We start from the raw sequence: 23755 nt of genomic DNA on the forward strand, positions 1-23755 counted from the left end.
CGACACACCGGGCGATGGTGGGGCGTCCATCGCCAGGCGAGGCACGCGAATTTGTGGCATCCGGTCTGAATGTGGCATAAGAGAAAGTGTGGTGCTCAAGTTAAATCTCAGCCTCAGATCACATAACTGGAACGTTCTCCACCTTCCATATACTTTCATATAACCGATGACCCAACCAGTAAGAGTGCTTTACTCTGACAAACTGAAATGAAATGAAAACACTGAAATGAAGTGTTTAGCACTTCACGCTTTTCTCTGTATTTTAAGGCGGTGGTGGCCTAGTGCTCTCTAGTGACTAGCGGCTCCAGTACACATCTCATTGCTGAAATTTTATACATGCTCAAACACACAATTAGACCCCGTATCAACAACCTGCAGGATCATATTGCAGTTACATCATACACACTGTGATGCTGCGTGTGTTTCTCTACATTCCTGCTGTAGCACATATTCCTGTCACATTATCATGGAGTGTGTGACCAGCTGAACATTAACGTGTGGAAAAACAATCCCTGAAGCAGATGATTTAATTTGTAGGTTTGCTACAAAGTAGTTTGCAGCAAACGAACCACTTAAATCAACTAATAAATATAATGAACGCCATTTTCCACAATTGATGTGCACAGTTAAATGTGATGATTGGATCCATTAAATGTTCATGTAGTGATTTCTTCTTTCCCTCCTTCCTCCCATAAAGTCGGAGTCCAGTAGTGGCAGTTCCAGTATGATGTTGAACCATCGCGGGGGCAGGCAGCAGTCTAAACCACTCATTCCTGAAATGTGTTTCAATACCCAAAGCAGCAAGATAAATGACAGTGGGACAGGTCAGATGTCAAACCCTCACGTAGCTGAGGATGGGACGAGTCAGCTGGTCAGCTGTGCTCAGTGCTGCGTCCGTGTCCACACCAGTAAGCCCCTCCTAATGCAGTTACTAGCTTATTTATTTAAGGCATGCTTAAAAGGAATATTGCCATAATAACTACATCACACAATGAATGTTTTCTCTTTGTACTTATTTATATTTAAGAAATGGTATCGCCAACCGAATGGTCCACCCTGCCTTCACTGCACATGTCATTTTGGTGCATCAGCAGCGTCATTTGAGTGTCGGCAGTGATTCACCTTGTTTCTGCTTAAAACTGCACTCCATTTAGCTGAAGCTTTTGTACAACAATCATTTCCACATAAAGTCAGCGTTATTTAATAATAAAAGATGAAGGACCTGATCATAGCACCACAGCAGCACATCTGAGTCTGACGTGGTGCTACTGCGCATACGTCATTTTGGAGTATTGAGTAGCGATTCACTGATTTTCACCTCGTTTCTGCTTAAAACTGACTTTAGAATGATTTTCGAGGTTTTACTTTGTCATCTGATTGTTATTACTCACATTATTTGATCGCCTTAGGTGTAGACAGTCAGACTCGGAGTCAGTCTCAGACACAGGCTCAGTGAAGGTAGGGCGGACCAGTTTTGAGAGGGGACCGTTTGGTCAGCGACACCGGGTCTCTGTAAAGTTCATGGATAGAGTATGAAACTTAAAAAGCTTAAAAGGTGCATTTGTTGGAGCAACAGTAACAAATTGTACAAAAATAATTGCTTTGTGGACTCAGAAGCTGATAACCCTCTATCGGTAAGCATTTAGTCATAGTTTCCCACATATTTTTTTTTGTGTTGATACAATTCTTAAATGGGTAAAGATTTCATGTTACTTCACCTGGACTGTGGGCAGTTTGTAGTCTGATCACTTCCAGTATGTTCTTCATTATTTGCATGACTTTATTAGCGTAATAACAACAAATGATCACCTGTAGTTAAAAAAACAAACAAAAAACAAACAATTGCATTTGTGACCACCACACATAAGTGACTTCAGGGGTGAAAGGAAGACTGTTGGCCACAGAGGAAGAGAACCCCGTGTGTGTGTGTGTGTGTGTGTGTGTGGTCCATGTTCAGGTTGCTATGGTGTTTCTGGTGAAGAAGCAGAGATGGATGACTGGCTGTGCGCCCGCTGTGAAGCCGGTGCCACCACTGAGGTTAGTTACAACAAATGCAGTGTTGTCACATTGTGCTTGAACATCAACTGTTTGGAAGTTTTGAAGTTATCATGATGTGTGATGCTGGTGGTGCGATCTCACAAGTAAGCTCCAATGCTGACTCAAAGCACTGGGTGAAGGTTTGCCTGAACTCTCTGCTGCTTCTTCAGTCAGACGCTGATGTTGTGTCAAACTGAATCTCACACAGAACTTCCTGTCTGACTGTTAAACTAATCCGACTCCACTGAGGAGTGTTTTTACTGTGCTCAAACAGAGCTGTCTCTGTTGTCTCAAGTTAAACACTTCCAACTTCAACAACGTACAAAACATTGATATTGAGATTCAAGTTTTAGCTACAGCAGCTGAAACTGGTAATAAATGTCGCTCTGCTCCACTGTTCTGCTGCTGCTGCTGCAGCCCGTTCTATGTGATCCCTCACACTTCACTGCAGCACAGACAAGCAGGCCATGACTGCCAAAGTGTCCACACAAGACAAAGAAAAGGTGCCCCACTAGTGTCCTCACAAAGCCAATACCAGGCAAACTCCTGTGATCAGGACAGCACAACGTGAAGTGCAGAATTTTGCGATGCCATTGGAGGGGATTTGCTTGTGTTGCCGAGTGGATGAGAACAGAAATGTGTAATTTGGTTGTTACTAGAATGAAAACACAGCAGCATAGTTGTTGAATCCCGACAGTGACCTCACATTGCCATGTTATTAATGTGCATCTTTTAACAGGCTTCATGCTCTGTATGTGTGACTGTAATTAGCCCGTGTGAGATGAGGAGTCACCCTTTCCACAGCTTGTCTCACTAAAAATGTGCATTATGTGCTTCTTTCCCCAGGACTGTTGTCTGTGTTCCCTGAGAGGTGGCGCACTACAGAGAGCCAATAACGACAAGTAAGTCCTGCCAGTAGATGTCAGTGTCACCACCTTAATTCATTGATTTGTGGATCAGAGGCTGTGGAGTGTGGTTTTATTTTTTTTTTTATAATTTGGTTTTGGTAGTCACAGAACTTTGAGCCTAGCTTGTTGTATGTCATAATTTAGTAACATGATAGGCATTTAGGGAAAACCATAATTCAGTAATGCACACAGCCCTAGTATGGTGTGAATGGCTCACAGGTACGAAGCAGATTTCATCTGACTCTTCACTCTTTTGACCCATAAGTTCTGCCTGTTCAGTTAGTCTTGCTGTTAAAATCATCTGGTAAATAAAGCCTCCTCAAGCAAAATGTGTTTTCTAAAATGTACCGGCCCATGCTGCATACACACACAAAGCTTGGGGTTATACACTCATTCTTGACATATGTGCATGTTGGTTCAAATGATTGAATGCTTGTAGATAAAAAGAAGCTCTTCCTGCCTGCTAACCATCTCTATTGGCTAACGACAGCAAGGCTTTGGGATGTTCTGATGTCTCTGTATTGTTTAAAGCCCTGCAATTCATCCAGACCTTGCAACTGCTATGCATTTTGCGTATCTGGTACACATTTTACACTGCAGCTGTGATGTTGCCCGCAAGAGCTCAGAAACTGTGCAACAGCTTCCAAACAGGAAAACAAACTGCATTAAGCAGAGCTGCTGCAGATGGCTCTGCTGCTTTCTGTTTAACAGGTGCTCCGTCTGTTGCTGAAAGACTCCTGTCAGAAAAATTCACTCACTCTATGGAGGTGTATCCTCCCGTGTCACAATGCAGGAACACTGCCTCCTCCCGCTGCCTTCAACAGGACAGCAGTTGAAGACGAAATAAGAGACCCTACTGCCATGTGACCTCGGCTAATACTATGATCTGGTGTTTTGCTTGAAGAAAAGACAGCGACTGCTGCATAAATGTTCTCCATTGGTTCTGCCCAATCCCAGCCTCATATAATCATACTACAGTGTCATTATAAAGGATATAAGAATGTATTATAAATAGCTTAAAAATGGATATAAATGTGTGAAGATTCAAATCAACTGAGATGAAAAAAAGACTAACTGCTCTGTCACTCATGTACACACCAGAGACGTGTGTGTGTGTGTTGAGTTTTCCCCCTCTCTCCGACAGACATTGAGTATCCAACCAAACACCAGTTTCTCCGCAGTACGGCAGAGATGCTCCTGTGCGTGCGAAGCAGAACTTAACATGTCACTTTCACGAAAAGATGTTTTGAATTCCAGTGTGGGCAGCTAGGTGACATAGACGATATTTTGGAGCATTACAAATGTGAAATTCCAAGATGCAATCCAAATGTAGAAAACAATAATCACTGCATTTTTGCCTGACCCTATACCGGTCAGACAGCCAATCAGAGGGCACCAGAGTGCTTCATGTGACATTTTTGAACCAATGGGCAAGAAGAAAAATGAAAATAGCATTTATTTTTATATAATATTTGGTAGAAATGGTTCCCTGTGTTAAAGATTTGAGTTATAAATATTATAGTAGTTATTATGGGTCTTTGAATTTATTCTTAAACATTACAAATTACAAATAGTAATGTAGTTGGATCACTCAAAAAAATTTAAAAATGAAATAATTGAAATTTTATTTTACATTCAATCAGATAAAAAAAATTGATTTTTAAAACAAATTCCACCTCATACTAACAAAGAAATATGCTGCCTCACCGCTGACTTAAGAAATTAAGGCAAACATGCGCTACATTTACACTTTTAAGAAGACACATTTTTTTGCACAGTTTATAGGAATAAAAGTGGGGAAAAAAGCAATTTGTCTGCATCTCATCCTGTTATATATATATATATATATATATATATATATATATATATATATATATATATATATATATATATATATATATATATATATATATATATATATATATATATATATATATATATATATATACGAGGTCTGTTAAAAAGTATCCAACCTTTTTATTTTTTGCAAAAACCATATGGATTTGAATCACGTGTGATTGCATCAGCCAAGCTTGAACCTTCGTGCGCATGCGTGAGTTTTTTCACGCCTGTCGGTTGCGTCATTCGCCTGTGAGCAGTGGTCCACCCCTCTTGTCGGATTTTTATTGCGAATAAATGTCTGAACGATTTGGAGCTTTGCTGCATCAAATTTTTCCAGAAACTGTGAGAGACCGCCAGGTGGACACCATTCGGAAAATTCATATGGCTTTCAGCGACGATTTTATGGGGATTACACAGATTAAGGAGTGCTCCAGCCAGTTTAAAGACCGCCCACAGCGTCTAAGAGCGCGGTGCACTCCGAGCGCCAATCGACAGGCTGACACCCCGCTGAAACAACCAGATCATTTCCAACGTGAAGGCTTTGTTGATCCGGGACGTCGTCTGACTTCCACAAAAAAAGGCAGAAGGCGTGGACATCAGTACTTTTTCGGCACATTCCAATGTTACAGGAGTTTTTTTTCATGGAAAGAGGAGCGGAGGGATGCGCCACCGTGCCGCTCATGGCGCGGCACAAAACCACCTCCGTGTTGGTCTCGCAGGACGCTTTCAGATGGCTCAGACGGCTTTCGGTTGCTTTTCAGTCGTGTGAAAATCCGAGAAATTGTGCATGAGCTGGACATGCCCCAACATGTCCTGTGAGGCTTCATCACGGCGTTGCTTTGCGCCATGCGGAAACGTCCCGACGCGCGGAATTCCTCCACGTCTGTCTCAATGTGCCGAAAAAGTTCTGATGTCCACGTCTTCCGCAATTTCTGTGCTAGTCAGACGACGTCCCGGATCAACACAGCGTCCAGTTTAGAAATGAACGGCACATTCCACTGTTTTACAGGAGTTTTGTCGTGGAAAGGGGAGCGGAGGAATTCTGCGTGTCGCGGCGGAGCTACATGGCGCAAAGCAACGCCGTGATGAAGCCTCACAGGACATGTTCTGGCATGTCCAGGCTCATGCACAATTTCTCGGATAATCACACGACTGAAAAGCCACCGAAAACCGTCTGAGCCATCTGAAAGCCGTCCTGTGAGACCAACACAGAGGTGGTTTTGTGCCGCGCCATGAGCGGCACGGTGGCGCATCCCTCCGCTCCTCTTTCCATGAAAAAAACACTCCTGTAACAGTGGAATGTGCCGAAAAAGTACTGATGTCCACGCCTTCTGCCTTTTTTGTGGAAGTCAGACGACGTCCCGGATCAACAAAGCCTTCATGTTGGAAATGATCTGGTTGTTTCAGCGGGGTGTCAGCCTGTCGATCGGCGCTCGGAGTGCGCCGCGCTCTCAGACGCTGTGGGCGGTCTTTAAACCAGCTGGAGCACTCCTTAATCTGTGTAATCCCCATAAAATCGTCGCTGAAAGCCATATGAATTTTCTGAATGGTGTCCACCTGGAGGTCTATCACAGTTTCTGGAAAAATTTGATGCAGCAAAGCTCCAAATCGTTCAGACATTTATTCGCAATAAAAATCCGACGAGAGGGGTGGACCACTGCTCACAGGCGAATGACGCAACCGACAGGCGTGAAAAAACTCACACATGCACACGAAGGTTCAAGCTTGGCTGATGCAATCACACGTGATTCAAATCCATATGGTTTTTGCAAAAAATAAAAAGGTCGGACAGACCGCGCGTGTGTGTGTGTGTGTGTATGTATGTATGTATGTATGTATATATATATATATATATAAAAACCTGCAGTGTATTCTGGGTAAAAAAAAACAAACAAATACGTCTATATATATTGGGTAAACATGAAGTAGTAATAAATGAATACGTACCCTGAAACACAACCTGCTGATTTTACGTCTCCGGTGTTTTCACACAGCAGCCATGTAGAATATCGTTGTGCAGTCTGGCGCTACTCCAGTTTCACACGACTTCGTATGTAAACGAAGCCATTATCTGCTATCGATACTTTCAAATTCTACGAGTTCCACATGACAGTCAATGATTCAATAGGCATACATGCAGACCGTTTCAAGTCCTGTGTACACATCACCGCTCTCTTGTTGGCATCGCAAACACAGCTGTCTTCTGTTGTCACCCGCTGTCACTTTCTCTCTGATTCTTTGTGGTCACGCTTCTTTAAAATCGGATAAACGTGTGGCTTTCTCCACGGGACTCACCGGCTCCGGGCGTAGTTTTCCACTGCAGGGAATACTCCTTCCAGTGAGCCTTTGTTTTTCAGCTGTGGGACCAACATATTCGTCAGATTTTCATGCTCCTCTATGACAACATATTTGAAGATAACGCATGTGAAAATAATAGTAAAGAAACACTAAAAATGATTACAAAATAATGCACAGCATGACAGGTGTTGCTCAGTGAAAATCATCACTGCTACCAGAAGTGAGTTTACCTGCTCAAAAAAAAAAAAAAAATTTGACAATGGGATGCGTGGTTTGATCCCCCCCATGCAATAGCGAGAATAGACTGTTATATTCTCAATGCTCATGCTCAGTAGTGCCTAAAGCTTGCATTACTAAGTGTGAGCTCCCACCTCCACTGTCAGCATTGGGAGCATTAAGTGCCTATTTGTCCACAACATGTACAAGGAGCAGATCTTGCAGCTTATTCCACAGGTAGAATAAAAAAAAAAAAAAAATGAAGGAAATGAAAATAGGTCAAAAAAGTTTTTTTCAATTTTTGTCAGAATTGTGTTCCTTTGGTCTCATGACATGAGTAATATCGGTTTTGACTACAAAAATTGTGTGAAAATTCGAAATTGGGCAGAAATTACGAGTCTTTCTGAATGTCTGTGCTATAAGCCGCAGACATGAAAATCGGCAGAAAAAATTTTTGTTCAATTTTTTTTGTCAGAATTGTGTTAATTTGGTCTAATGACATGAGTAATATAGACTTTGACTGAAAACATTATGTGAAAACTGGAAATCGGGCAGAAATTCCGTGCCTTTCTGAATGTCTGTGCCATAAGCCCGGCCCCCAAATTTGACTTAAAAGACTTTATTGAAGAATGAGAACTTTATCACAATATATTTAATTATGTAAAGCAGACTCTTACGGTATTGTTAAAGTACAGTGTTGGTTTTGTGCAGGTGGGTTCATGTGCTGTGTGCGATCACGGTGCTGGAGGCTCGCTTTGTCAACATCACTGAACGAAGTCCCATTGACTTATCTGCAGTCCCACTGTCACGGTTCAAACTGGTAAGTTCCACTTGTTTAGTAAATGATTGACTGCAGTGGCATAAATTACAAAACTGTTTTAAAAGTTTTTGGGAAAAAGTAGTAAATGAGTTGTTAATCCAGGTTGATGAATGCAAAAAGACAAGATGGAGCAAAAACAAACTTTCCACAGTGCATCCTGTGAATAAGAGCACAGTCACATTAAATTGATGCAAACTGTAATTTTAAAAATATGGCATGTGCATCAAACTGTCAAGCTGAATTATTTGATTACACCTACATGTAGCAGTCCTACATACATTTGATACAGAGCAATAATACAATAACAATACATTGTCTATAGTTGCTCCATATGTTGACTGTCCTCCACGGTTCTGCATGCACATAATCATGTATTGAGTGCAAAGTTTACATAATAGTGTGAAAAACAGATCACTGTGATTTTGTTTTTATTTTATTTTTGTTATGTTTAAGGATGGGTATTGGGAACCGGTTCCTTTCGGGTATTAAGAAATGATTCAATTCACCGACATCAGTAACCTTTTTGCTTAACGATTCCCTTACCAGTCCTCAGAGTGGCCGTTGTTTTTTGGGGGTGTTTTTCAGGAAAATTATAATTCCTTTACATTGATTACAGACCCTGCAGCGGGTCTGTAATCAACCAATTCTGCAGTGCAGCTTTGCTTTGAACCTTGAACCAATCAAAGCAGTGATTCCCAGATCGAAACAGTGCTTCCATCTGTTGCTTTGTTGATTCATTGTTTTATTTCGCTGTATCTTAATTCTTTCCTGCTAAAACCCTAAAGAGCATATATGTGTGAATAATAGTTACCTTTTTATGTTAAACCAACCTGTTATGGTTTCTGAAACAGTTGACAGATGTATTTTATAACTTAAAAACGGGACCAATGCTAACGCGTTAGCATGTCTGTGGCGTTTTCAATGTTAAAGTTAGCATTAAGCTATTCACATCTCAGCACATTCACATTACCCATCCTTAGTTATGTTTTTATGTTTATTTGTATGTTTTTATTTATTTATTTTTATTATTTACATTTTTTTTGTTTTGTTTTGTCAATTGTAATAATTGAGTAAATCCTGTGTCACCTTGTGCTCAGCTCGACACGTCAGGGTCCATGCACAGAAAAAAATCACTCCGAAATATCAGAGCTGCAGAGGAAATGTGTGCAGTGCTTTGTGTGGTGTCCTGAGCCCATGGGGCAGAGGCATATGGCAGTCCAATGCACTCAGGGAACTTTTCCCAACATTTGCAGAGTGCAGTGCTACTCAGAAAGTGGGAGTTTTTTGATCTCTTACACCCCTACTAGGAGCACACAAACATTTACCGACTTAACATGAAGTTTGATCACATTTGTAACTTTAATTTATGGAGCACAGAGTGAAGATTTTGTCAATAAGGGGGTGGTAGCCAAGTGGTTAGTGTGCTTGTTGCAAGTGTGGAAGCTTCCTGGTTCAAGGCCACCCCTGCAAATTCCCCATATAATGTGGAGTTTTATCAGGAAGGACATGTGATGTAAAAATGTGCCAAATCAACACACAGATCCACCCTGGATCTGCTGTGGCGACCCAGAGTGAAAACAAGGGAGAAGTCAAAGGGACTTAAGCCCCTTTCACACCGGGGCTGCTCCCAGTTGCTCCCTGTGGCGTCATGACGACGCAGGAATTTCTGCGTCAGGTGCGTGCAGCAGGGGGCAGAGAGGAGGTGAGAACGCAGCCTGCAGGTTCTCTGCACAGAGAAGTCAGAGTGCACAGTTTGGCTGCAGACAGACTGTGCACTCTGACTTCTCTTGTACTTGTTGTGCTGAGCTGCAGGGCTGCGCTCTGAGTTCTTTCCTCCCTTAACCGCGAGATGCGGCACAGCTGAAATATTTCCAGAATGTGACTATGTAGGTTGCACATTAGAATTATTTATTTGCATTTTGAGTCTGCTTCATTTGTCAGGTGTCAGATGCTTCGTAGCTCGCTGCACACAGGTTTACTGATCTATTGGTGGATGCGGGCTGAAGAGGTGTAACTGTACAGCTTCTTTCCTGTCTGATAGAATCTGTTGAACTGTTCCTGTCAGATTATTTTGAATGGTAATTTTAAACTATGCATATTTCCAGTGTTTATTAAGAGTAGTGTGTTTAAAAAGATCCTAATAATAGGGGTTTTTTTTTCCATACATGCAAATGCATTGGGAACACTGTGCATTCTATTCCAAATCAAAATATGAAGAAAAAGTTTTTAATATTCATTACTTTACAGAAAGTGATGAAAAAAAGAATATTAGGCTGTTAAAAATGGCAGTGGATGTACTTTTCTTTCTGACCCTTATTCCACCCTTACAGGTGGCCCTTATTTAAGGATGAAGGCAGCAAATGTTGGTTGCAGTGCATTTCAATCTGAAAATTTGAGTAAAATAGATCATTCCAGACATTGTTCAGAAGAATAGCGTACTTTGATTAAAAAGTTGATTTGGAGAGGGGAAAACATTAAAAAAAACATGCAGAAATGATAAGCTGCTTAGCTAAAATGATCTCAAATGCTTTAAAATGGCAACGAAATCAGAAAAACTTGGAAGAAAATGGAAAACTGCCATTCAAATGGATTGAAGAATTTCCAGAATGGCGAAGACTCAGTCAGTGATGAGCTCTAGGGTGATCCAAGAAGGTAGAAAGTTACCTGTGAGTACTGTAATAATTAGAAGGCATCTGTGTGAACCCAGGCGGTGGGCAAGAAGCCTCCGAAAAGTACCATTCTTGGGGAAAAAAAAGTAATGATTTTGTGGATGAAAGCAAGATTGGTCTTTTTGGATCTAGAGACTGCAGACAGTTTGTCAGACCCCCAAAAAACTGAATTCAAGCCACAGTACACAGTGAAGACAGTGAAGCATGGTGGAGCAAGCCTATTTATGGCATACCAGAAATCATGGATCAGTTTGAATACATGAAAATACTTGAAGAGGTCATGTTGCCGTCTGGCGAAAAGGAAATGCCCTGGAAAGGGGTGTTTCAACAAGACAACAATTCCAAACGCACCAGCAAGTGAGCAGCATCTTGGTTCCAGACAACAAGATTGTTATGGAGTGGCCAGCCCAATCCCAAGACCTTAATCAAACAGAAAACTTGTCAGGTGACTGTTTCTGAGGAAAAACCAAGAAATGCAGAGGAACTGGGGAATGTCGTCCAATCGTCCTGAGCTGGATGAAGCCCACAGGAGGCTGCAGCCAACCCCATCGCTGGAGATCATTGTGCATTGACTGCTAACACACGACGTGGGTAGATGGCGCACAAAGGTCTAAAAAGTCGACTTCCCGTGGTTGCGCATAGGATTCGGTTCCGGCATTTTATCGCTGTGAGTGCATGAAAAGTGTCAAATTTATTTTCTTGCAAGTCTTCTTGACAGCACCAAGAATTTTTGCAGCCAGTGTGCACAGGACCGAGAAGGATGGTTTGATCTATCCTGTACTGATGATGCGTAACAGAGATGCTTCTGTGCATGCAGATTGTAGAACGTCACATCATTTCAGCATGACTTTTAGCACCTAGATGTTTGTGAATTATTCAGAGTGCTCAGGTGATATTGGAGCAGTAATAATAAAAATGCCACCAGAACAATCACACAACAGTTATTGCACTGATCCACAGATTTATATGAGAATCCAACCAAGGTACACAGCTCTAATTCCAGCAAGTGTCTCTCGCTCTCTTTCTCTCTTTGATTGATTTGACAAAATACAAAATGACATGAAATAACAATGACAATATACATGCATATACTTGCTGAGGATGGCACAAAAAAGCACACTTATTTCCATCGTGGTCCACATGACAACACAGAAAACAAACCACAAAGATAAAAAAAAAAACAAAACAGAAATTTTAGATGGCTACACAGCCATCTACTCAACAAAAATATAAACGCAACACTTTTGGTTTTGCTCCCATTTTGTATGAGATGAACTCAAAGATCTAAAACTTTTTCCACATACATAATATCACCATTTCCCTCAAATATTGTTCACAAACCAGTCTAAATCTGTGATAGTGAGCTCTTCTCCTTTGCTGAGATAATCCATCCCACCTCACAGGTGTGCCATATCAAGATGCTGATTAGACACCATGATTAGTGCACAGGTGTGCCTTAGACTGCCCACAATAAAAGGCCACTCTGAAAGGTGTAGTTTTATCACACAGCACAATGCCACAGATGTTGCAAGATGTCAGGGAGTGTGCAATTGGCATGCTGACAGCAGGAATGTCAACCAGAGCTGTTGCTCGCATATTGAATGTTCATTTCTCTACCATAAGCCGTCTCCAAAGGCGTTTCAGAGAATTTGGCAGTACATCCAACCAGCCTCACAACCGCAGACCACGTGTAACCACACCAGCCTAGGACCTCCACATCCAGCATGTTCACCTCCAAGATCGTCTGAGACCAGCCACTCGGACAGCTGCTGAAACAATCAGTTTGCATAACCAAAGAATTTCTGCACAAACTGTCTGAAACCGTCTCAGGGAAGCTCATCTGCATGCTCGTCGTCCTCATCGGGGTCTCGACCTGACTCCAGTTCGTCGTCGTAACCGACTTGTGTGGGCAAATGCTCACATTCGCTGGCGTTTGGCACGTTGGAGCGGTGTTCTCTTCACGGATGAATCCCGGTTCACACTGTCCAGGGCAGATGGCAGACAGCGTGTGTGGCGTCGTGTGGGTGAGCGGTTTTCTGATGTCAGTGTTGTCGATCGAGTGGCTCATGGTGGCGGTGGGGTTATGGTATGGGCAGGCGTCTGTTATGGACGAAGAACACAGGTGCATTTTATTGATGGCATTTTCAATGCACAGAGATACCGTGACGAGATCCTGAGGCCAATTGTTGTGCCATACATCCAAGAACATCACCTCATGTTGCAGCAGGATAATGCACGGCCCCATGTTGCAAGGATCTGTACACAATTCTTGGAAGCTGAAAATGTCCCAGTTCTTGCATGGCCAGCATACTCACCGGACATGTCACCCATTGAGCATGTTTGGGATGCTCTGGACCGGCGTATACGACAGCGTGTACCAGTTCCTGCCAATATCCAGCAACTCCGCACAGCCATTGAAGAGGAGTGGACCAACATTCCACAGGCCACAATTGACAACCTGATCAACTCTATGCGAAGGAGATGTGTTGCACTGCATGAGGCAAATGGTGGTCACACCAGATACTGACTGGTATCCCCCCCCCCAATAAAACAAAACTGCACCTTTCAGAGTGGCCTTTTATTGTGGGCAGTCTAAGGCACACCTGTGCACTAATCATGGTGTCTAATCAGCATCTTGGTGTGGCACACCTGTGAGGTGCGATGGATTATCTCAGCAAAGGAGAAGTGCTCACTATCACAGATTTAGACTGGTTTGTGAACAATATTTGAGGGAAATGGTGATATTGTGTATGTGGAAAAAGTTTTAGATCTTTGAGTTCATCTCATACAAAATGGGAGCAAAGCCAAAAGTGTTGCGTTTATATTTTTGTTGAGTGTATATGCACAAATTAATAAAATACAAAATTATGACTTCTCTCTCACACACAACTGTTGCTGCATATCGGTGACGATATTTACCAGTGTTCACGGCACATATTGTCACTGGTGCAGTGAATTGTATGTAGTAACACACCTGGACACACATTGTCGTTGGCGACAATATGTGCCACAGTGGAGCTATGAACGTCGGCATATATTGTTGTGGCGACAATACGCCCTGCAACAATATGTGCCATAACAGGTCTGGAAGCACGATGTCATGTTTCTTCACTGTTCGTACGGCCTGCGCCTCAGCGCAGAGAGAGAGAGACAGAGAGAGGTGCTGCTCTTTCCTCTGCTGGTGCTGGCGTTTGGTCAGTCAGAAAGCCAGAATGATCCATCAGACAGCTCCAAGAAGAATATAAAACAAGCAGAGCACAAACCAGCAAACAAAGGTGCAGGCAGTGTTAAAGATGTCCGCTCAAAGTTTTGAAAATGCACAAAACTTTCTGTTGAACTTTCTGTCTGACATCAGCTGACAAGGAATTAATTTTGCAGATGTAAGAATGACTTTTGTCAGACAAAAACAAACACAAACTGGTTATGCATCCTTCACCGTGTGAGTGTTGCTTGTACAAAGCTAGCCATTGTCACAGAACACTTCTGTTTCTTGTATGAGTCTTTCGCAGTAAGAGCACAGACCAAACAGATTATGTCATCACAAGTCAAAGTCAAATGCAGAAGACAGGGAAAAACATTGTGAAAAGTCATTATTTTTTGCTTATTACAATTTGCTGGGGGTCACTGGAGTAATTTATTTTCATTTATTTTTGGGGGCATTTAAAAAAAACTAATATTAAAATAAAATAATTCGGCTTGGCGTTTAACTTTCTTTAAAAGGGAGTGGGCTAATGCTCGGCTCTGGGCCCTCAGACATGTGACTACGGTAACAAATTTGATCACATTTTACTTCGTATTTTGATTTGGAATAGAATGTGCAGTGTTCCCCATGCATTTGTGTTGTATGTATAGAAATAAAAGGTATTTAAAAGATGGTGAGCAAACACACTTTTGTGCACAACTGTATGTGAACCTTCTGGCTGCACTACATTGTGTCACATACACAACAGTGAAGTGCAACAGGATTTCAGTCTCTGTTGCTGCAGCTCTCTATCTCAGTGGAACCATTTCTCCGTCTATTTTTAAATTAAGCCTCGGTCCCACCGAATGAGCCACGCATGGGTGTGTCAGTAATTATTCGAATAATGATCCACATATAAATCTGTCACATATCCACTATGAAGAAGCCTCTATGTGCCTCTCTGTACCTCACATGTGCCACGTATCAGCCTCGAGTGAACCACGACTGACCTGTCATTTGAGCCCCAACCAGCCTCGAATGGCTCATGTTGCCACATATGATACATGTAGCGCCAAGATAATGCGACGTTGGTGCGCGTTTAGGCATGGGTTTGGTCCAAACCTCCAGCCCTCCCACACTTGGTCCCTTTAAAGTGTGGGTTTTCAATTCACAGTATCCATTCAAGATGTGGTCACATTTGTTAAACACAGTCCAAAAAAGACGCTCCTGTACAGTCCGGGCCGTGTGCACATCATGCGTCAGGGTGCAGTTCACCTGTGTTCCAGAGTCATTAAATGCAGCAGTCCTGCTTGTTCACCCAGCTCTTTGTGACCAAAAAAAAAAAAAAAACCTACACAAAACACATCCATAGACCAGCTTGAACTGAACTACGGCTTCCTGGACAGTCGCCTCTGTGCTTCTTTTCACTGGCTTTATTTCTTCTGTTGCTTACAGTCATTTTGACACAGTGAGCCAACTTTTAACTTGGTGTTTGTCCATTATTGTCTGCAAAATTGCTCTTTTACGCGCTCGTGTTCTATGTAAATACTCATCTTGAGTTGTTGCATCAGTGCACACAGGAATCTGATCCATTATAACAAGATGTTTTTATCATGAGCATACTTTTACAGCTGCTTATAAAGGAATGAACATGCAGCTGTTTTATCAAGCTATTACAATCTAAACATTACAAATACTTACCTTTCTGTTCCAAATATGTTCTCCACCTCAGTGCACGAGACAGAGAGAGAGGGAAAAAAGGTCCAGACGAAACAGTCCTCTGTGATTCCAGAAGCGATTAGAGGTGTTTTCAACTATCAAACTGTGACAGAAAATGATTTATCTGCTGCAAAATAATTATTTTATGCACAGCTAATGGTGCACAAAGCCAGTGGGATTGTCACGACGAAGTGTTCGAGAGGGCGGAGCCAAAATAGCCTGTCCTGTCCACGAAGTCGCCAGGTGCTCAAATAATGGGCTTTTAACAGCCTCATCCTCACTACATACATGCCTCGAAAATTCTTGTTTGTCCTTGTAGTAACCTGTAAACAAACTACCCCACGCTGTTGTTGCTAAATTTTGAACTTCTTCAAATTAGCACCAGGCTCGGAGATGAGCCTCGTTAGCTGAATATTCTGCCTCTAAAAGCCACTTTCCCATGATTGTTGTATAACTGGACTCATACCAAAAGAAACATGCGACATGGTGCATTATTCATCCTTCATTATTCAGTGAGACCAGGGCTATCGTAGAAATGATGTCAAAGTTGTGCTCTTTACTGAAGGGAGTTGGTGAATTTCTAACGTATGTTCTTCTTTTCACCCTTCAACCCTAATTATTCATTTTGTTTCCTTCCTTTCTGCTTCCTTAATTTAACTTGCTTTTTTATTTTTACACCAATTGCTTGGTCACGCTCATTTCTTCCTTGTTAGAAATGTGTGTACTGTAAGAAGAGGATGAAGAGGGAGGTGAATGGCTGCTGTGTCCAGTGCTCGCACGGACGGTGCTCCACAGCCTTCCATCCCACCTGCGCTCAGGCAGCCGGTGTCCTCATGCACCCAGACGACTGGCCGTTCGTAGTCTTCATCACATGCCACAGACACAGAGCACCAGTCCTGCCCGAGGTATCGTAAAGTTCTGTGATCCAGTCATTGCATGTATTGCTGTCAAACCTTTAGCTACAGTGTGGTGTCTGTCTCTTCCTGTTTAGTGTGGTTTCCTGACAACTACAACCCCTGGCAAAAATTATGGAATCACTGGCCTCGGAGGATGTTCATTCAGTTGTTTAATTTTGTAGAAAAAAAGCAGATCACAGACATGATACAAAACTAAAATCATTTCAAATGGCAACTTTCTGGCTTTAAGAAACACTATAAGAAATCAGGAAAAAAATTTGTGGCAGTCAGTAACGGTTACTTTTTTAGACCAAGCAGAGGGAAAAAAATATGGACTCACTCAATTCTGAGGAATAAATTGTGGAATCACCCTGTAAATTTTAATTCCCAAAACTAACACCTGCATCAAATCAGATCTGCTCGTTAGTCTGCATCTAAAAAGCAGTGATCACACCTTGGAGAACTGTTGCACCAAGTGGACTGACATGAATCATGGCTCCAACACGAGAGATGTCAATTGAAACAAAGGAGAGGATTATCAAATTCTTAAAAGAGGGTAAATCATCATGCAATGTTGCAAAAGATGTTGGTTGTTCACAGTCAGCTGTGTCTAAACTCTGGACCAAATACAAACAACATGGGAAGGTTGTTAAAGGCAAACATACTGGTAGACCAAGGAAGACATCAAAGCGTCAAGACAGAAAACTTAAAACAATATGTCTCAAAAATCGAAAATGCACAACAAAACAAATGAACGAATGGGAGGAAACTGGAGTCAACGTCTGTGACCGAACTGTAAGAAACCGCCTAAAGGAAATGGGATTTATATACAGAAAAGCTAAACGAAAGCCATCATTAACACCTAAACAGAAAAAAACGTTACAATGTGCTAAGGAAAAGCAATCGTGGACTGTGGATGACTGGATGAAAGTCATATTCAGTGATGAATCTCGAATCTGCATTGGGCAAGGTGATGATGCTGGAACTTTTGTTTGGTGCCGTTCCAATGAGATTTATATAGATGACTGCCTGACATGGGGCTGCATGTCAGGTAAAGGCACTGGGGAGATGGCTGTCATTACATCATCAATAAATGCACAAGTTTACGTTGATATTTTGGACACTTATCCCATCAATTGAAAGGATGTTTGGGGATGATGAAATCATTTTTCAAGATGATAATGCATCTTGCCATAGAGCAAAAACTGTGAAAACATTCCTTGCAAAAAGACACGTAGGGTCAATGTCATGGCCTGCAAATAGTCCGGATCTTAATCCAATTGAAAATCTTTGGTGGAAGTTGAAGAAAAGGGTCCATGACAAGGCTCCAACCTGCAAAGCTGATCTGGCAACAGCAATCAGAGAAAGTTGGAGCCAGATTGATGAAGAGTACTGTTTGTCACTCATTAAGTCCATGCCTCAGAGACTGCAAGCTGTTATAAAAGCCAGAGGTGGTGCAACAAAATACTAGTCATGTGTTGGAGCGTTATTTTGTTGTTCATGATTCCATAATTCTTTCCTCAGAATTGAGTGATTCCATGTTTTTTTTCCCCCCTGCTTGGTCTAAAAAAGTAACCGTTACTGACTGCCACAATTTTTTTTCCTGATTTCTTACAGTGTTTCTTAAAGCCAGAAAGTTGCCATTTGAAATAACTTTAGTTTTGTGTCATGTCTGTGATCTGCTTTTTTTCTACAAAATTAAATAACTGAATGAACATCCTCCGAGGCCGGTGATTCCATAATTTTTGCCAGGGGTTGTATATCAAACGGGTCTGCTCTGCAGCAAAAGTCTGCAAGTTGAGTTTGAGGTGCCCATTGTCACATGCTAGTGCATTCATGAAAAGATACCCTGTTGTGTTTGATGTTAAAGTTTACTCAAACAGTGGATTGTGTTTAACACTGTAATTAATTTTAATTTATGCTCTCCAGAGTAAAATATATTTCTCATGTTTTCATGAGAATGATTCATGCATGTGTTTGCAAAGCACAAAATATGCCACCCTAGTTCGCTTCGCAGCTTAGTTTCTATAGCATTCATGTAGTCACAGTCTCCACCAAAAAAAAGAAAAAAACCACAGGAATTCTATCTATTGCAGATGCTCTTGCTTGTTAAGAGCCAGTTTTTATAAGAATCAGGCAGGTTTTTATTAGAGGGTGGTGATTCATGATCCCTTCAGATTTGTCCCAAAATTTTTTATGGGTATATATATGTTAAAAAGGAACAAAAATCACATTTTTTATCCTTAATAGGGTCAGCTCTTTTTTTTTGTTTTTTTAGGGGTCCTGGAAATTTGGGTTCAAAATGGCAAAATCACAAAACTTAGGTTTTTGATTGCTTATATTTCCGTGCACCCTGAGTAAGCCAAATTGATTTTCATTAGTGCTAGTCTATTGGGTATGGACTCTCCAAAAATGGGAATATTTTGGCGGCTGACTCCGCACAACCAGTAGGTGGTGCTGCAAATCGCTATTTTTTTGTAATTGTGCACATTTTCACACGGGCGGTGTGCCCTGCCCCCTTCGTCAGCCAAGGTCTTTTATGTATTTAATGATAGATTACCATTTTTTCGCAAAGTGATTTCTCCATACGCCCTAAGTCAAAAGTGATGACATGTGGCTCATATTGTCACCCAGCATCTCAAGTTTCACTGGTAAAGAGAGTTTTGTGTCTGGTTTTGGTATTTACCCTTTTTGCACCATTTTTGTTGGACCATTTCATGATGAGGCCAAATTGGCAAGTTTTCATGAAACTTGCAGAATTTGCTCCCAAAACAGGGTAACGGGGCCTCTGTAAGTTTGAGTGAAATATATTGTTATTTGAAAGTGTTTATTTTTGTTTAGTTCCTATATGGCCACCAGGTGGCATCCTACATACCATAATGGCTTGCCACACTGTAGACGTTGCCGTGGCTTTTAAATGCGATATTTGCACGTCCTAATCCAGGACTGAAGGATAAATGTGGCATGCTGTCACTCATTACAGATTTTACCATCAACTCGGAGTCATGTTTAAACTACAAAACAAATGGATGGAAACATTGATCGGCTGCAAGGAGAGATGATTTAATGTTCTTCAGGAAAAAATTAAAAATTGGCCTGGTTCGAGCAAAAAGAAGCAATCTGTGTTACTGTGTTTCTCATGTATATAAGTGAATAAAAATCAAATTTAATCCCAAATCAGTGTTCCTGAGAACTAAAAGTGGTATTGGTCACTTAATGAACAGTAGGTGCAACTTTAGTTCTATCAATTTTTTATTTTTGTTAATGTTAAGACACTGTCAATTGTTATATAGTAAAACCACAAATTGCTGAAGATAAATGTAGTAATAGTAACAGTCCAGTGGAAATATGTGATTTCTATGGAATAGTAAGGGGGGCTAATCATTGTGTGTGTGGTTTGTATGTATGTGTTTTTGTGTGTGTGTGTATATATATATATATATATATATATATATATATATATATATATATATATATATATATATATATATATATATATATAATATTACAGGTGCACCAATCAGGATTTTTAGGCTGATCACTGAAATTTTGATCTGCCGATAACGATCAAGTACATATTTGGATCATGCCCAAAATAAGAATATAGGTCTAATGTATAGGGCTATTTTTGGTCTCATTTTGGAAAAAATATTAGCTTTCATAGGGGGCATATATATATATATATATATATATATATATATATATATATATATATACACACACACACACACACACACACACACACACACACACACACACACAACCCCTGGCAAAAATTAAGGAATCACCGGCCTCGGAGGATGTTCATTCAGTTGTCTAATTTTGTAGAAAAAAAAAGCAGATCACAGACATGATACAAAACTAAAGTCATTTCAAATGGCAACTTTCTGGCTTTAAGAAACACTATAAGAAATCAGGAAAAATAATTGTGGCAGTCAGTAACGGTTACTGTTTTAGACCAAGCAGAGGGAAAAAAATATGGACTCACTCAATTCTGAGGAATAAATTATGGAATCACCCTGTAAATTTTCATCCCCAAAACTAACACCTGCATCAAATCAGATCTGCACGTTAGTCTGCATCTAAAAAGGAGTGATCACACCTTGGAGAGCTGTTGCACCAAGTGGACTGACATGAATCATGGCTCTAACACGAGAGATGTCAGTTGAAACAAAGGAGAGGATTATCAAACTCTTAAGAGGGTAAATCATCACGCAATGTTGCAAAAGATGTTGGTTGTTCACAGTCAGCTGTGTCTAAACTCTGGACCAAATACAAACAACATGGGAAGGTTGTTAAAGGCAAACATACTGGTAGACCAAGGAAAACATCAAAGTGTCATGACAGAAAACTTAAAGCAATATGTCTCAAAAATTGAAAATGCACAACAAAACAAATGAGGAACGAATGGGAGGAAACTGGAGTCAACGTCTGTGACCGAACTGTAAGAAGCCGCCTAAAGGAAATGGGATTTACATACAGAAAAGCTAAATGAAAGCCATCATTAACACCTAAACAGAAAAAACAAGGTTACAATGGGCTAAGGAAAAGCAATCGTGGACTGTGGATGACTGGATGAAAGTCATATTCAGTGATGAATCTCGAATCTGCATTGGGCAAGGTGATGATGCTGGAACTTGTTTGGTGCCGTTCCAGTGAGATTTATAAAGATGACTGCCTGAAGAGAACATGTAAATTTCCACAGTCATTGATGATATGGGGCTGCATGTCAGGTAAAGGCACTGGGGAGATGGCTGTCATTACATCATCAATAAATGCACAAGTTTACGTTGATATTTTGGACACTTTTCTTATCCCATCAATTGAAAGGATGTTTGGGGATGATGAAATAATTTTTCAAGATGATAATGCATCTTGCCATAGAGCAAAAACTGTGAAAACATTCCTTGCAAAAAGACATATAGGGTCAATGTCATGGCCTGCAAATAGTCCAGATCTTAATCCAATTGAAAATCTTTGGTGGAAGTTGAAGAAAATGGTCCATGACAAGGCTCCAACCTGCAAAGCTGATCTGGCAACAGCAGTCAGAGAAAGTTGGAGCCAGATTGATGAAGAGTACTGTTTGTCACTCATTAAGTCCATGCCTCAGAGACTGCAAGCTGTTATAAAAGCCAGAGGTGGTGCAACAAAATACGAGTGATGTGTTGGAGTGTTCTTTTGTTTTTCATGATTCCATAATTTTTTCCTCAGAATTGAGTGATTACATATTTTTTTTCCCTCTGCTTGGTCTAAAAAAGTAACCGTTACTGACTGCCACAATTTATTTTCCTGATTTCTTGTAGTGTTTCTTAAGGCCAGAAAGTTGCCATTTGAAATGACTTTAGTTTTGTGTCATGTCTGTGATCTGCTTTTTTTCTACAAAATTAAACAACTGAATGAACATCCTCCGAGGCCGGTGATTCCATAATTTTTGCCAGGGGTTGTGTATATATATACTCAACAAAAATATAAATGCAACACTTTTGGTTTTGCTCCCATTTTGTATGAGATGAACTCAAAGATCTAAAACTTTTTCCACATACACAATATCACCATTTCCCTCAAATATTGTTCACAAACCAGTCTAAATCTGTGATAGTGAGCACTTCTCCTTTGCTGAGTTAATCCATCCCACCTCACAGGTGTGCCATATCAAGATGCTGATTAGACACCATGATTAGTGCACAGGTGTGCCTTAGACTGTCCACAATAAAAGGCCACTCTGAAAGGTGCAGTTTTATCACACAGCACAATGCCACAGATGTCGCAAGATTTGAGGGAGCGTGCAATTGGCATGCTGACAGCAGGAATGTCAACCAGAGCTGTTGCTCCGTGTATTGAATGTTCATTTCTCTTTGTTTTTTTTATTGATTTTTTTTTAGGCCGATCACTGAAATTTTAATCTGCCGATACCGATCAAGTACATATTTGGATCATGCCCAAAATAAGAATATAGGTCTAATGTATAGGACTATTTTTGCATTAAAACTTAATGATGAAAACAAAAAACATGCATTCAAATAAAGACACTAGGATAAACTGCCAACTTTTGTTTTATTACACTGACTTTGTTCTACCAGCAAGCTTTTTTTTTTCCATGTTTCATGTTGCTCCGGTTACAGCCTACAGAGAATACGTTGAGAATGTAAAATACAGCCCTCATTCTATGGGGCTAGAATTGTCTCATTAATATTTGTAAATGCACACAGGGTGATCTACAAATAATCATTGATTTACAAATGTGTTCAGATATCCACAAATGCAAATTTCATATTTGTAACTTGTAAATTGCTCTTTGCAAATAATGTTGTATTTGCAAATATAAAACTTAATTTGTAAAAAAAAATTTGTTAAAAAAAAATTTACATTTGTGAAACTGGAAATTGTATTTGTGAATTGAGTTTCAGCATTTGTGGATCACCAATTACATGCATTCATTGCTTTCCTCTGTGACGTAATTTTGAGACATTCTTTTTGCGAAATCCACAGATCCACAAACAAATGCCTACTGATTCACAAATGCACACTCACGCACACTGGATATCCACTAGATGGCAGTGTGGTTCCCTTCATTACACAGCAGTCTATTTAGATCTCTCAGAGCCATTTGACTAATTTTGACTTATGATATGAGCTGGACGGATGATGGCGACTGCTCTCCTTGTCCGTCCAGCTCATATCAGAGTTAAAATGAGTTTACGTCACAGAGGAAAGCGATGAATGCATGTAATTGGTGATCCACAAATGCTGAATCTCAATTCACAAATACAATTTACAGTTTTACAAATGTCAATTTTTTTTTTTACAAATTAAGTTTTATATTTGCAAATACATTATTTGCAAAGACCAATTTACAAGTTACAAATATGAAATTTGCATTTGTGGATATCTGAACACATTTGCAAATCAATGATTATTTGTAGATCACCCTGTGTGCTATTACAAATATTAATGAGACAATTTTAACCCTATATCATTTCACCTTAAATGTAAACAATAACTGTCAAAGACCTCAGTACATATTGCTCCAGCTTGGACTGTTTTCACTTCAATAACAATCTTAACAGTTAACAGTAACAAACACAAGCAATTCCTGTGCTCACCCACAAATAATAAAAAACAAATCTAATATAAACAGTGCAGTTATTAGCAAAAGTTTTGTTGTAACA

The 23755-nt window shown here is 40.5% G+C and overlaps 1 protein-coding gene and 1 long non-coding RNA gene across 3 annotated transcripts in view; one reads left to right on the forward strand and one right to left on the reverse strand.

The window, feature by feature from the left end:
• Window positions 1–23755, forward strand: part of LOC117521364 (lysine-specific demethylase 4A-like) — an 88810-nt gene that overhangs the window by 36581 nt on the left and 28474 nt on the right. For both annotated transcript variants that reach the window (XM_034182656.1, XM_034182657.1), the window contains exons 15-19: window positions 698–908; window positions 1958–2037; window positions 2884–2939; window positions 8013–8121; window positions 16404–16595. In XM_034182656.1, coding sequence (XP_034038547.1) covers window positions 698–908; window positions 1958–2037; window positions 2884–2939; window positions 8013–8121; window positions 16404–16595 — 648 coding nt within the window. The remainder of the gene's footprint in view (window positions 1–697; window positions 909–1957; window positions 2038–2883; window positions 2940–8012; window positions 8122–16403; window positions 16596–23755) is intronic.
• Window positions 670–19273, reverse strand: LOC117521366. Its single transcript, XR_004563925.1, has 3 exons — window positions 19176–19273; window positions 3743–3747; window positions 670–682 (listed from the first exon to the last, which is right to left on the reverse strand). It is a non-coding gene; the product is annotated as an uncharacterized LOC117521366 (long non-coding RNA).

This window comes from Thalassophryne amazonica, chromosome 12 (genome assembly GCF_902500255.1).
Source record: "Thalassophryne amazonica chromosome 12, fThaAma1.1, whole genome shotgun sequence".
Lineage (NCBI taxonomy): Eukaryota > Metazoa > Chordata > Actinopteri > Batrachoidiformes > Batrachoididae > Thalassophryne > Thalassophryne amazonica.